This window comes from Hyla sarda, chromosome 2 (assembly GCF_029499605.1).
Source record: "Hyla sarda isolate aHylSar1 chromosome 2, aHylSar1.hap1, whole genome shotgun sequence".
In the NCBI taxonomy this organism is placed as follows: Eukaryota; Metazoa; Chordata; class Amphibia; order Anura; family Hylidae; genus Hyla; species Hyla sarda.
In genome coordinates this window covers 299,504,797-299,519,417 of record NC_079190.1, presented here as the reverse complement: position 1 = coordinate 299,519,417, position 14,621 = coordinate 299,504,797, and the positions used below count along the sequence as shown (strand labels likewise).

General features: G+C 40.6%; 1 protein-coding gene across 2 annotated transcripts in view; it reads right to left on the bottom strand.

Annotated features, from left to right (window-relative positions):
• Positions 1-14,621, bottom strand: part of ITPR3 (inositol 1,4,5-trisphosphate receptor type 3) — a 275,928-nt gene that overhangs the window by 47,436 nt on the left and 213,871 nt on the right. For both annotated transcript variants that reach the window (XM_056557562.1, XM_056557561.1), the window contains exons 53-55: positions 14,377-14,484; positions 8,696-8,817; positions 8,389-8,554 (exon numbers count right to left, since the gene is read on the bottom strand). In XM_056557562.1, the coding sequence (XP_056413537.1) occupies positions 8,389-8,554; positions 8,696-8,817; positions 14,377-14,484 (396 nt within the window). The remainder of the gene's footprint in view (positions 1-8,388; positions 8,555-8,695; positions 8,818-14,376; positions 14,485-14,621) is intronic.

Sequence of the window (14,621 nt, the reverse complement as noted above, 5' to 3'; positions counted from 1 at the left end):
ATTAAACCTTTCCCCTGCTCACACTGTGTGAGCTCCCGGCAGGAGAAAGTGGGCGCTCCCCAGCAGGCGCGACGTCACTGAAGCCTGCAAGAGCTGTGATTCGCCATGCCCCGCACGCATTTCCTGAGTTTGGTCTCCTGCCAGGTCGGGAGAAGACCAAACTAACTGTTTGACTTGCGCAGGGAACAGAACAGAGCCACCTAGTGGACGTTTTTTCAATGCCATTAGAAACATATAAAGGTTGAGAATTTTAACCACACATAAATAGCAAAGTGTCTTATAATTACATAAAGAACAATATATTAAAAGTTTAGTTTGGTGACAGGTACTCTTTAATAGGTAAACCTTACAAATGAGCCCAAAAAGTAATAGAATGTTTTACTTACTGTTAGTTTTTAACATTATATTTTCCATGCTACATTTTATCTCACATTGCTGAAGAGAGAATCTCAGCATTGTGCTGTGCTTACTGCAGTGTTTTATTGGGCTACTGGTAAACATACAGCTTCATGAGAGGCTGAGCTGCAGCTTAGGGCATGGGGTTAGCAGCTGGTGCCTCCCTAGAGCATTAGATCAGAGTCCTAGTGAGGAATTTCTTTCTGATCCTCCAAAGCTTTTACAGGAAACTGCCCCACTTTTTAACATAACATAAGTCCAATATACTGCAGATCAGTTATGCTGCTGCTAGGAAGCTGGCTATAGAGGCAGTAGTGCACCAAGTAACTTCTCTTTAACTATGAAGACTTCTCAAGAATCCTTAAAGGGGTACTTCGGTGGAAAACTTTTTTAATCAACTGGTGCCAGAAAGTTAAACAGATTTGTAAATTACATCTATTAAAAAAAATCGTAATCCTTCCAGTATATTTATTAGCTGCTGAATACTACAGAGGAAATTATTTTCTTTTTGGAACACAGAACTGTCTGCTGAATCACGAGCACAGTGCTCTCTGCTGACATCTCTGTCCATTTTAAGTAGGAGAAAATCCCCATAGCAAACATAAGCTGCTCTGGACAGTTCCTAAAATGGACAGAGATGTCAGCAGTGAGCACTCTGGTCATGATGTCAGCAGAAAGCACTGTGTTCCAAAAAGAAAATAATTTCCTCTGTAGTACTCAGCAGCTAATTAGTACTGGAAGGATTAAGATTTTTTTGGCTCCAGTTGATTTAAAAAAAAAAAAAAAGTTTTCCACCAGAGTACCCCTTTAATCTATTACCTTTGCCCTTCTGCCCTTATAGAAAAAATTTATTATACAAGGTGGGCCATTTATATGGATACACCTTAATAAAATGGGAATGGTTGGTGATATTAACTTCCTGTTTGTGGCACATTAGTATATGTGAGGGGGGGGAAACTTTTCAAGATGGGTGGTGACCATGGCGGCCATTTTGAATCCAACTTTTGTTTTTTCAATAGGAAGAGGGTCATGTGACACATCAAACTTATTGGGAATTTCACAAGAAAAACAATGATGTGCTTGTCTTTAACGTAACTTTATTCTTTCATGAGTTATCTACACGTTTCTGACCACTTATAAAATGTGTTCAATGTGCTGCCCATTGTGTTGGATTGTCAATGCAACCCTCTTCTCCCACTCTTCACACACTGATAGCAACACCGCAGGAGAAATGCTAGCACAGGCGTCCAGTAACCGTAGTTTCAGGTGCTGCACATCTCATATCTTCACAGCATAGACATTTGCCTTCAGATGTCACCAAAGATAAAAGTCTAAGGGGGTCAGATCGGGAGAGCTTAGGGCCATTCAACTGGCCCACGACGACCAATCCACTTTCCAGGAAACTGTTCATCTAGGAATTCTCGGACCTGACACCCATAATGTGGTGGTGCACCATCTGCAGCCATTCCCATTTTATTAAGGTGTATCCAGAAAAATGGCCCATCCTGTACTATTATTTTTATTTTTAGCTAAAAAGTGGATCTAACAGGCAAAATAATTAGATATATGAAAGTCTTATTCTATAAGATTACTGGAAAAACAGATATATGTGATCTGATAAAATTTGGCCTAAAATATTAAACTGGCTTGCATTTCATTACTGTTGCAAGCAATTATTGAGCAATCAGTAAATAACAGTGCAGAATCGAACAGTGCAATTTTTCTTAGTAAAATCTACAATACAAAATTCACATCCTGCAGATATCTGAATTATAAATCCAACCATTTTTTATTAGCATAAAAAGTAGTTGGTGATAGATGTTGTATACCATACCATGGACAGTTTTATAAGGCAGTCTTAAGGTAGTTTGTAACCACTTAAAGACGTACTTTGGTACTTAATGTACAGAATAATTTCATTAAGTTTTTTGTCAGGTGAAGGAAAAAACAGCAATTCTTTAATTTAATATTCTACTACATTTGTACAATAAACCACCACAAAAAAAAAAAATCTATTCCTGCCGATGGCATAATAAGTATAAGGGCTTGTTTTTCAGCATTGACTTTTTGCTGACAGGAATCTAGCTGGGCCTGATATGGGGGTGTGGGGGCTTTCATTAAGGAAAAGTGTTGTGGAAAAAAAACGTATCCCCTGGTGGATAAGTTTTAGATCGCGGGTTGTACGACCGCAGGGGCTCCCCACGATCTCCTGTATGAAGCCCTGGCTCTCCACAACAGCAGCGCATTATGACCCCCACCCATAGTGGGGGCCTCCACGCCCCCTCCATATAGCTCTATGGGAGAGCCGCTGTGGAGGACAACCGATGCACCATGCAGGACATTCAGTGCTCGGATCCCAGTGCCAGTGATCTAAAACTTATCTCCTATCCTGCTGATAGAGGATACGTTTCTTTTTCCCCCGAGACTTCTCCTTCAGGCCCTTTTTTTGTGTTAAGATAAAATGACCCACTGGTACCACACGAATGCATTTTTTCAAAATCACACTTTGTGTGTCAGCAAATTTTAGGTGTTTTTGTGAGCATCTGAATAAAGGTTACGTATTAGATGGACTTATTTTTTAATATTCTGACAATTGTAACACTTCTAACAAATACCAAGACTAGTTGATCTATTAGTTGCAGGGAGCTGCTCCAAGAATAGTAGGACTTCCAACTGCTTAGATGCTAAAACACTGCCCAAAATGTACCCTGTTAGGGTTAAGGTTATATCAATACCTCTAATGAAATGCCCAAAAAAGCACAATCTACCCCCCCCCCCCCTTCATTTCTGAACCCCAACTAAAACATAACTTTTATTTGTGTTATATAAGAAAATAATAAGGAAATAAATTAAAGGAAATACTAAAAATACCAGTGTTGCCAGAGGAAAAAAGGAAGAAGGTATAGGCGAGTGTGATAGAGCCATATGATGTAAATGATACACTGTGTGTCAGTCATGTTATACAAAACAACTAGCCCCCCTGACATGTTTCGCTCCGTAGAGCTTCCTCAGAGGTCTGATCATTAGCAGACAACAGCTTGTGTATCTTACACTGTGTCAGTCATGGTGCCACTCTTTGTGTATCATTTACATCATATGGTGCCATCACACACTAGGCTATACCTTCTTTTTTTTCCCTCTGGCAATACTGGTGTTTTTAGCATTTTCTGTTTTATTTATGTTATAAATGTAATTTAGTGTTTTTCTTATTTTTTTATTAAACGTTATTATCACAGTTTTTCATAAAAGTGCAAACATTTGGATCCCCAACAGGGAGGTCCAACCCCACTCAGAACAGTGCGCTCGCTTCAGAACAGTGAGTGTCAGCTACTATCAGTAGCCAGAAACTCACTGCAAATGAAAGGCAGCAGCGATCTCGCTGCTGCCGGTCATTAACTTGTTGGGGACCAAGGGTGTACAGGTGCGCCCTAGCGCTCTGGTACTTAAGGACCAAGGGCGTACATGTACGCCCTGGTCCCATTACCAATGTTTGAAGTGCACTCACGAGCTGAGAACGCTTCAAACCCTGTGGGTCCCGACTGCTATCAGCAGCCAGGAGGTAAATGCGGGGCACCACCGATCGGGCGGAAGCCCGGTATTAACCCTTTAGACGCAGCGATCAAAGTTGATTGCGGCATCTAAACAGAAAGTAAAAGTGTCCCAGCAGCTCAGCGGAGCTGATCGGGACCATCGCAGTGAAACCGTGATGTCCCGATCAGCTGAGAGGACGACATGAGGGTGCTCACCTGCCTCCTTGCCATTCGATCGGTGATCTGCTGCTCCCAGCCTGCACAGCAGGTTGGAGCAGCACAGCACCGATAACACTGGTCAATTCTATTCCATGGCATAGCATTGATCAGTGTATGCAATCAAAAGATTGTATGTTATAGCCCCCTATGGCGGGAATAATAATGTGTTAAAAAAAAGTGAATTAACCCCTTCCTAATAAAAGTTTGAATCCCCCCTTTTCCCATTTTTTTTTTAAACAAAATAATGAAATAAAAAAGAAAATAATCATATGTGATACTGCCACGTGCATAAATGTCCGGATTATTAAAATATAAGGGTAGCTAAACCGTACAGTCGATGCTGAGCGCGCGTCAAACTTCGGGAGCCGCAGATGGACGTTAATGAACATCCATTTGCAGCAAGGGGTTAAAGAGGCACTGTCATTATGAAAAACTTTTTATATTTTGTAGTACTACTGATAAGATGACTTTTTTCCAATATACATTTATTTAAAAATAAAAAATAAATTGTAAAAAAATAAAAAATGAACATAGCTGCCACTAGGGGTCATCTATCTTTGTGCAGACAGATTACTCTGTATTTTGCAGTATACTGAATACCTGCTGTAAAGTGTTTTGGTATCTAGTATAGGAGATCACCATTGCACCACTACAGCTTTTAACTGTTCCTCAACTACAACTCCCATGAAGGGAATTGTAGTTTTGCAACAGCTGGGGGTGAAATCTTTGTAAAACTCTGTTTTAGAGCTGTGTATTCTCCAGCTGTGTGCCTCCAGCTCTTGCAAAACTACAGACAAAGGATATGTGGGCATGCTGGGACCTATAGTTTTGCAACAGCTAAAGGCAACACTGCTCTAACACAGTACTTTACAATCACTGCAGCTCCAGCTGCTGCACAACTTCCAGCATGCTTCAACAGCCAAAGCTTTCACTGACTCAGGGATGACAAAAATCAGCTGATCAGACATTCAGGAGCCTGTGAAAGCTGAATGACACACATAGTGACTGATATGTTGATTAGCATCCAGCTTTACTAGGAACAGATAGAAAATGTATGCATAAAAACTACTGTGCAGTGATTTGCAGACTGCCAGGCTGCTCCCAGACTCATCACAGTGAGGGAGAGAGAAGGACACGCCCCCCCCCCCCACAAGGCAGGAACAAAAAGCAAGTGAGCAACATATAAATGCTATTTGTTAAGGATATATAGGTCCTAGACACATAAAAATATATGTACATGATCAGGATTAGGTACTAAGTAACATATCACCATTTTTTTTTTGCACTATGACAGGTACGCTTTAAGGTCAAAATGGGCTTGGTCCCCAAGGGGTTAATCCTTTAGGCACCATGATTAATGCAGATCACGGTGTCTTAAGTGAAAGTGAAACATCTCCGGTAACTCAGAGGGGCTCACAGAACCCCCGCGATGAGGAGGGTCCCCTTACCTGCCCTCTGCCACTCATCGTCGATTCACTGATGTAGCCAGGCTAGATCAGTGAATAGCCAATCATACTGTATAGTTCTATGCCATCTAATAATTGCATATCAAAGTCCCTCTTGGGGACTTAAACATTTTAAAGAAAACCTAAGTAAAAAAAAGTTTCTAAAATTATATAAACCCTCCCCCCCCCCAATAAAAAAATGTAATTACCCTTTTTTTTCCCATTGTACAAAAAAAATCACAAATTTATATCACAATTGGTTTTCGCCATGAGCGTAAATGTCCAAACTACTATTAAAATATAATGTTTATGATCCCGCACCACAGTAAATGATGTAAATGTAAAAGAATAATCACATCATATATCAGAATTTTTTTTATAAAAAGCGATCTAAAAGTCTCATCAAAGATGGGATAAGAAAAACTACAGAGCCCAGGGGTCAGAAAAGGACAATTTTATGCAATCAATTTTGTTCAAAATGTTGTCAAATATTAGAAAAACAATATAAATTGAGTATCATTTTAATCACATTAACCTACAGAGTAAGGATAATGTATCATTCTTACCATAAAGTGCACTGCATAAAAACCAAACCCCCCAAAAGTTGCAAAATTGCAGTTTTTGTTATATATTTCTGCTGCAAATATAAATACTTTTGTTTCATGGTACATCTTATGGTAAAATGAAAGGTGTCATTACAAAGTACAATTGGTTGTGCAAAAAGCAAGCCCTTAAATGGATATGCAGGTGAAAAAACAAAAGAGTTATGGATTTTAAAAGGAGAAGAGGAAAAAACTAAAACGCAAAAATGAAAATTGGCCTGGTCCTTAAGGCAAAATGGGCCATGTCCTTAAAGGGGTACTCCGCTGTTAGACATCTTATCCCCAATCCAAAGGATAGGGGATAAGATGTCTGATCGCGGGGGGGGGGGGGCGGTCCCGCCAATGTGGACCCACGCGATCCCCCCTGTAGCAGCCCAGTACCTCAGCAGCCCGGAGCTACGTTTTCTCCGAGGCTGATGAAAGGTGACGCCCCTTCCATAGACTTGCATTGAGAGGGGCAGACGTGACAACACACGGGGCGGGGGCAGGGCCAGGATGTCACGATGCCCCGTCACCTGCACCACCCGTCGTCAGCCTCTGAGAAAACTTAGATCTGGGCTGCTGAGGTACCGGGCTGTTGCAGGGGGGATCGCGGGGGTTCAAAGTGGCACACCCCCCGCGATCAGACATCTTATCCCCTATCGTTTGCATAGGGGATTTGATGTCTAATAGCGGAGTACCCCTTTAACTCCTTAAGGACTGAGGGCGTACCTGTATGTCCGCTCCCGTTCTATAACGCGGGGCCACATAGCGGGTCAGACCCGTGGCTAATAGAGCGCAGCACTGATCGCGGTGCCGCGCGCTATTAACCCTTTAGATGCAGCATTCAAAGTTGAATGCCGCGTTTAAATTGAAAGTCAAACATTGCCGGTTAGCTCAGGGGGCTGTTCGGGATTTCCGCGGCGATGAAATCAAGGCATCCCGAACAGCTCTAGGACAACAGGAGGGTCCCTTACCTTGCCTCCTGTTGTCCAATCACCGAATGACTGCTCAGTGCCTGAGATCCAGGCATGAGCAGTCAAGCGGCAGAATCATTGATCAATGGTTTCCTATGAGAAACCATTGATCAATGTAAAAGATCAGTGTGTGTGCAGTGTTATAGCCCCCTATGGGAGCTATAACATTGCAAAAAAAAAGTGAAAAAAAAAAGTTAATAACGATAATTTAACCCTAATAAAAGTTTGAATCACCCCCCTTTTCCCATTAAAAAAAACAACTGTGTAAATAAAAATAAACATGTGGTATTGCCACGTGTGGAAATGTCCGAATTATAAAAATATATCATTAATGAAACTGCACGGTCAATGGCGTACAAGCAAAAAAATTCCAAATTCCAAAATTGCGTATTTTTGGTCACTTTTTATATCATAAGTCCGATCAATAAGTCCGATAAATACAAAAATGGTACTGCTAAAAACTTCAGATCACAGCGCAAAAAATGAGCCCTCATACCGCCCCATATGCGGGAAAAAAAAAATTATAGGGGTCAGAAGATGACAATTTTAAACGTATAAATTTTCCTGCATGTAGTTATGATTTTTTTCAGAAGTACGACAAAATCAAACCTAGATAAGTAGGATATCATTTTAATCGTATCGTTTTCGGTTTCGGTTTCAGCAGAGATTTTTGGGTAAAATAACTGATGTCATTACAAAGTAGAATTGGTGGGGTTAAAGGGGTATTCCGCCCCTAGACATCTTATCCCCTATACAAAGGATAGGGGATAAGATGTCAGATCGCCGCGGTCCCGCTGCTGGGGACCCCCGGGATCCCCGCTGCGGCACCCCGCTATCATTACAGCACAGAGCGAGTTCGCTCTGTGCGTAATGACGGGCGATACGGGGACGGAGCAGCGTGACGTCATGGCGCCGCCCCTCGTGACATCACGGCCCGTCCCCCTAATGCAAGTCTATGGGAGGGGGCGTGACAACCGCCATGCCCCCTCCCATAGACTTGTATTGAAAGGGGCGGGCCGTGACATCACGATGGGCGGAGCCGTGACGTAACGATGCTCCGGCCCCTGTACCGCCCATCATTACGTGCAGAGCGAACTCGCTCTGTGCTGTAATGATAGCGCGGTGCCGCAGCGGGGATCCCAGGGGTCCCCAGCAGCGGGACCGTGGCGATCTGACATGTTATCCCCTATCCTTTAAGGGGTTAAAGTATACAATCTGCATGCAATGTGTTGTTTCTTACCACATATAAAGCAGGTAGTCTTTAGAACTTCTTCTTTCTTTTGTTTTTCACTCCTCAAATCAGCAAACGTGTCAATAATAACACCAAAAATTAGGTTTAGAACGATGATGATAACAATAAAGAAGAAGAGGAGATCAAAAATTACACGGGCCGGAAACAGGGATTCCTGTTGGCAAATCACAGAGTTGTTACTATTCAAATACAAGAAATATATGATTGAAGAAAGTTCTTATAAGTTACTAACAGTAGGTATATAACCATGGGGTGTATTGTTTATTATGTAGGTAATTCATTTTGGCTTTCTTACATCTTTAGAAGGTTTTCTCAAAATGTCTCCCACACCTCCTCCATTCCGCAATCCATGATTAAGAACTGTGACAATGCACATTAGCAGTGTATCACAAGCTCTCTCTGTGCCATCATCCTCTTCTAAAAAGATGTACAAGTAGATAAAATTAAGAAAATAAAGAGATAAGAAACGTACATTAAATATAACAATACATACGTTGTTAGGTTTGTTTATTAGATAAGATTTGTACAGGAAAAAATATTAAAACTACCATACATTATATAAGTACCCTTGACTTTGGTAGTTATATGTTTTTAACTTCCAGAGATATTGTAATTTATATATTCTGTTTCAGAGGCCATTTCTGCATAGGTAACAAAAATGCAGTACTTTTTTGTTTTTTGAAATTAGCTTCTCAGAAAGTGATAGGAAGAAGTGAGTTCACAGCTAAATACTAATCTGGCCATGCTTCTCACTTTAAAAAGGAAAACCATCCAAAGCAGCAAAAGCTATTAATAGCAACCACTACTAAGGTGTTTCCTGCTTTATAAAACTGACAGCCTATCCTCAGAATAGGCCATCCATCGTACATTAGCAGAGGTCTGATTCCTTGGAACTTTTCTCTGATCAGCTGTGCGATGGACCGTAGTGTTCTTTAAAGGGGTACTCTGGTGGAAAACATTTTTATTTTTTTTTTTTTTAAATCAACTGGTGCCAGAAAGTTAAACAGATTTTTAAATTACTTCTATTTAAAAATCTTAATCATCCAGTACTTATCAGCTGCTGTATGCTCCACAGGAAGTTCTTTTCTATTTGAATTTCTTTTCTGTCTGACTACAGTGCTCTCTGCTGACACCTCTGTCCATGTCAGGAACTGTCCAGAGCAGGAGCAAATCCCCATAGGAAACCTATCCTGCTCTGGACAGTTGATTGGACATGGGCAGAGGTGTCAGCAGAGAGCACTGTGGTCAGACAGAAAAGAAACCAAAAAGAAAATAACTTTCTGTGGAGCATACAGCAGCTAAGTACTGGACGGATTAAGATTTTTAAATAGAAGCAATTTTCAAATCTGTTTAACTTTCTGGCACCAGTTGATTAAAAAAAAATGTTTTCCATTGGAGTACCCCTTTAATATTTATCTTTGCTTGATCTTGTGTCGCTATACTATTAATAGGGACAGTGCAATGTACTGCAGCATTGCCCAGTTCACTTGAAATCCTCAAATTCTGCCATTTGCACTTTGACCACTAAGCCTAACAATAAGCTGACACTTTTCAGAACTCTCCTCATTATGATTGCAAGCAAGCTTACAATGTACAAAGGTACAGGTAGGGTGAAAACTCTCCTAAAGAAGTGACTGAACATCCCCTGTTCACAGGTTTCTTTGGTCCATGTGGCTACTGTAAAGCATAACAAGTTAAAAGAAGCCCAACTAGGGGTTATCCAGGATTAGAAAAACAGAGCTGATTTCTTCCAAATACAGTGTCACCTCTGTTCCCAGGTTGTGTGTGGTATTGCAGTTCAGTTCCATGAAGCCAAATTGTAAAACAAAAGAAGAACAGGCGCTCCCTTGTGGAGTATCAACGAGACCACAGGTGTGTGGGAAGGAGGGGAAAGTGAAGGCTCACCCTGCTATGTTGTGCAAATTCCCACACAACAAAGATATACGTTTGAGGTAGTAGTAGAGGTCTGCAGCCTTCCTGGGAACGGTGGAGATGAATATAGAGAGACTTCAAAGATACAGGAGTGCAGGCGCTGACCAAGAAGGGAACAAGTGGAACCAGGTAGGTAACAAACAGATTTAATCCAAATGCGACGTGTTTCACCGCGCTTGTGCGGTTTCATCAGCCGCGCTTGCGCCGCATTTGGATTAAATCTGTTTGTTACCTACCTGGTTCCACTTGTTCCCTTCTTGCTCAGCGCCTGCACTCCTGTATCTTTCAAGTCTCTCTATATTCATGAAGCCAAATTGTAATACCACACACACCCTGAAGACAGAATGTGGTGTTGTTTTTGAAGAAAATAGCTCTGTTTTCATATTCCTGCATAACCCCTTTAAAAGGTATTCGTTTCTTTGGTTATCCCTAACCAATATCCCTATCCCTAACCAACCTTGGATAAGAATTTTGTTGTGAGTAAATTATTCCTACTACTGCAAAAGTTCACAAAAATGTCTAGATTAACCTCTTAAGGACGCGGGGCATACCTGTACGCCCTGCACCCGCGATATATAACGCGGGGTCACACGCTGACCCCGTGTCATAGTGGGGTGGTCTCGGCTCCTAACAACGGCTGTGACCCGTGGCCAATACCAGACATCACCGATTGCAATGATGTCTGGTATTAACCCCTAAAATGCTTAAAAAATGCTTCCTGGCAGCTCAGTCTGGTTGCTCTGGATCACCGCGGTAAAACCGTGGTGTCCCGATCAGCTGCGGACACATGAGGAGGGTCCCTTCCTTCCTTGGCATCCAGCATCCGATCGGCAGTTGATTGCTCCATGCCTAGGATCCAGGCTTGAGCAATGGAGCGCCGATAACACTGATCAATGCTATGCTATGGCATAGCATTGATCAGTATATGAAATGAGAAGATTGCATGTTATAGTCCCCTATGGGGGCTATAAATGTGTAAAAAGAAAGTAAAAAAAAAGGTTAATAAATGTGATTTAACCCTTTCCCTAATAAAAGTTTGAATCACCCCCCTTTTCCCATAAAAAAATATATGTAAACAAAAATAAACATAAACATATGTGGTATCGCTGCATGCATAAATGTCCGAAATATAAAAATATTATGCTAATTAAACCGCATGGTCAATGGCGTACACGGGAAAAAAATTCCAGTCCAAAATTGCATATTTTTTCGGTCACTTTGTATGCCATAAAATATGTATAAAAAGCAATCAAAAAGACCCATCAAAACAAAAATGGTACAGATAAAAACTTCAGATCACAGCGCAAAAAATGAGACCTCATACCACCTTATATGCGGAAAAATCCAAAAGTTATAGGGGTCAGAAAAGGACATTTTTAAATGTATTAATTTTCGTGCAAACAGTTATCATTTTCACCAGAAGTAAAACAAATTCAAACCTATATAAGTAGGGTATCATTTTAATCATATGGACCTACCAAATAAAGATAAGGTGTCATTTTTACCGAAAAGTGCACTGTGTAGTAAAGGAAGCCCCCAAAATTTACAAAATGCCCTTTTTTTTCCAATTTGGTCCCACAAATATATATATTTTTTTGCTTCATTGTAGTTTTTTTGGTAAAATGACTGATGTCATGGTGCAAAAAACAAGATCATATGGGTCTGTAGGTGCAAAATTGAAAGGGTTCTGATTTTTAAAATGTGGGGAGGATAAAATGAAAGAGCAAAAATGGAAAAACAGAGTCTTTAAGGGGTTTAAAAAGAACTTGATGGGTACCTTATCCAAAAGCCCACTCCAGGCATTGCTTGCAACAACTGCAGTGGAACTTAAAGTGGCAGGGAATAAATAAAATGTAAAAATCTATCCTTACTCCGGTGAAAACCTTTTTTCTTTTAACCCCTTAAGGACTCAGGGTTTTTCCCTTTTTGCACTTTCGTTTTTTCCTCCTTACTTTTTAAAAATCATAACCCTTTCAATTTTCCACCTAAAAATCCATATTATGGCTTATTTTTTGCGTCGCCAATTCTACTTTGCAGTGACATTAGTCATTTTACCCAAAAATGCAAGCCGAAACGGAAAAAAAAATCATTGTGCGACAAAATCGAAAAAAAAACGCCATTTTGTAACTTTTGGGGGCTTCCGTTTCTACGCAGTGCATATTTCGGTAAAAATTACACCTTATCATTATTCTGTAGGTCCATACGGTTAAAATGATACCCTACTTATATAGGTTTGATTTTGTCACACTTCTGGAAAAAATCATAACTACATGCAGGAAAATGTATACGTTTAAAAATGTCATCTTCTGACCCCTATAACTTTTTTATTTTTCCACGTACAGGGCGGTATGAGGACTCATTTTTTGCGCCGTGATCTGAAGTTTTTATCGGTATGATTTTTGTTTTGATCGGACTTTTTGATCACTTTTTATTCATTTTTTTAACGGTATAAAAAGTGCCCAAAATACGCTTTTTTGGACTTTGGAATTTTTTTGCGCGTACGCCATTGACCGTGCGGTTTAATTAATGATATATTTTTATAGTTCGGACATTTACGCACGCGGCGATACCAGATATGTTTATTTATTTATTTTTTTACACTGTTTTATTTTTTTATGGGAAAAGGGGGGTGATTCTAACTTTTATTAGGGAAGGGGTTAAATGACCTTTATTAACACTTTTTTTTTACATTTTTTTTGCAGTGTTATAGGGGCCATAGGGACCTATAACACTGCACACACTGATCTCCTATGCTGATCACTGGCGTGTATTAACACGCCTGTGATCAGCATTATCGGCGCTTGACTGCTCCTGCCTGGATCTCAGGCACGAAGCAGTCTTTCGTCGATCGGACACCGAGGAGGCAGGTAAGGGCCCTCCCGGTGTCTGATCAGCTGTTCGGGACGCCGCGATTTCACCGCGGCGGTCCCGAACAGCCCGACTGAGCAGCCGGGATACTTTCAGTTTCACTTTAGAAGCTTCTAAAGGGTTAATACCGCACATCGCCGCGATCGGCGATGTGTGGTATTAGCCGCGGGTCCCGGCCGTTGATGGGGACCGAAGCGATATGATGCAGGATCGCGGCGCGATCCCGCTTCATATCGCGGGAGCCGGCGCAGGACGTAAATATACGTCCTGCGTCGTTAAGGGGTTAAATCAACTGGTGGCAGAAAGTTAAACATATTTGTAAATTACTTCTATTCAAAAATCTTAATCCTTCCAGTACTTATTAGCTGCTGAATGCTACAGAGGAAATTCCTTTCTTTTTGGAACACTGATGACATCACGAGCACAGTGCTCTCTGCTGACATCTCTGTCCATTTTAGCAACCATGCATAGCAGATGCATAGCAGATGCATAGCAAATGTATGCTAAGGGCAGCATGGTGGCTTGGGTTGAAATCCCACTAAGGACAAAAATAAATAAAGCATTATTATTATTATAATAACGTCAGCAGAGAGAACTGTGCTCGTGATGTCATCAGAGAGCATTCCAAAAAGAAAAGAATTTCCTCTGTAGTATTCAGCAGCTAATAAGTACAGGAAGGATTAAGATTTTTTAATAGAAGTAATTTACAAATATGTTTAACTTTCTGCCACCAGTTGATTTAAAAGAAAAAAGGTTTTCACCGGAGTACTCCTTTAAGAAAAGTAAGGCTAAATAAAGAGCCACACAAATGTATGAACAGAAAAAACTTCTGCCATTGCCAGGAAATGTGAGGCTTAGTGGCTACTAATAACAATTAAAACAGTTGTACTGATCTGAACAAACGGATGCATTATTTTAACTGTCATACAATGCTACTTCTGTTTTAATTTCTTTTTAAACTAACACAAATTGTAGTCCCACTGCACTTTGATGTGGTTCTACACAGTCTGCAGTTAAGGGGTATGCATACACCATTAAATAAATAGTTTCCAATGTGCCTAGGGAAAATTACTGAGAGGAAAGACACATAAGAATACTGCAAATGGAATGTATTTGTAACTGCTGGAGTTAAAGAATCCAGTCATTCACACAACTTCATTGTAGAAGTTTATTCACCTTCAGCATTATCAAGTACTGTAACCTCAGAAGTGCAGTCCGTCTGGTCCTTTCCACAATATTCTGCAAAAGCGTTTGATCTCATTGACTGACTCATAGTGGGGGGAGCTAAGGAGAAACAGACTCACTTGGATTACTTTTATAATTGTATAGCTTAAGATACAGCAATTTATAGTGGATTAAAAAAACTTTTACAAATAAAGGACTTAGATTGTCTAGCATAAAAGTCAATTAAATACAAATCA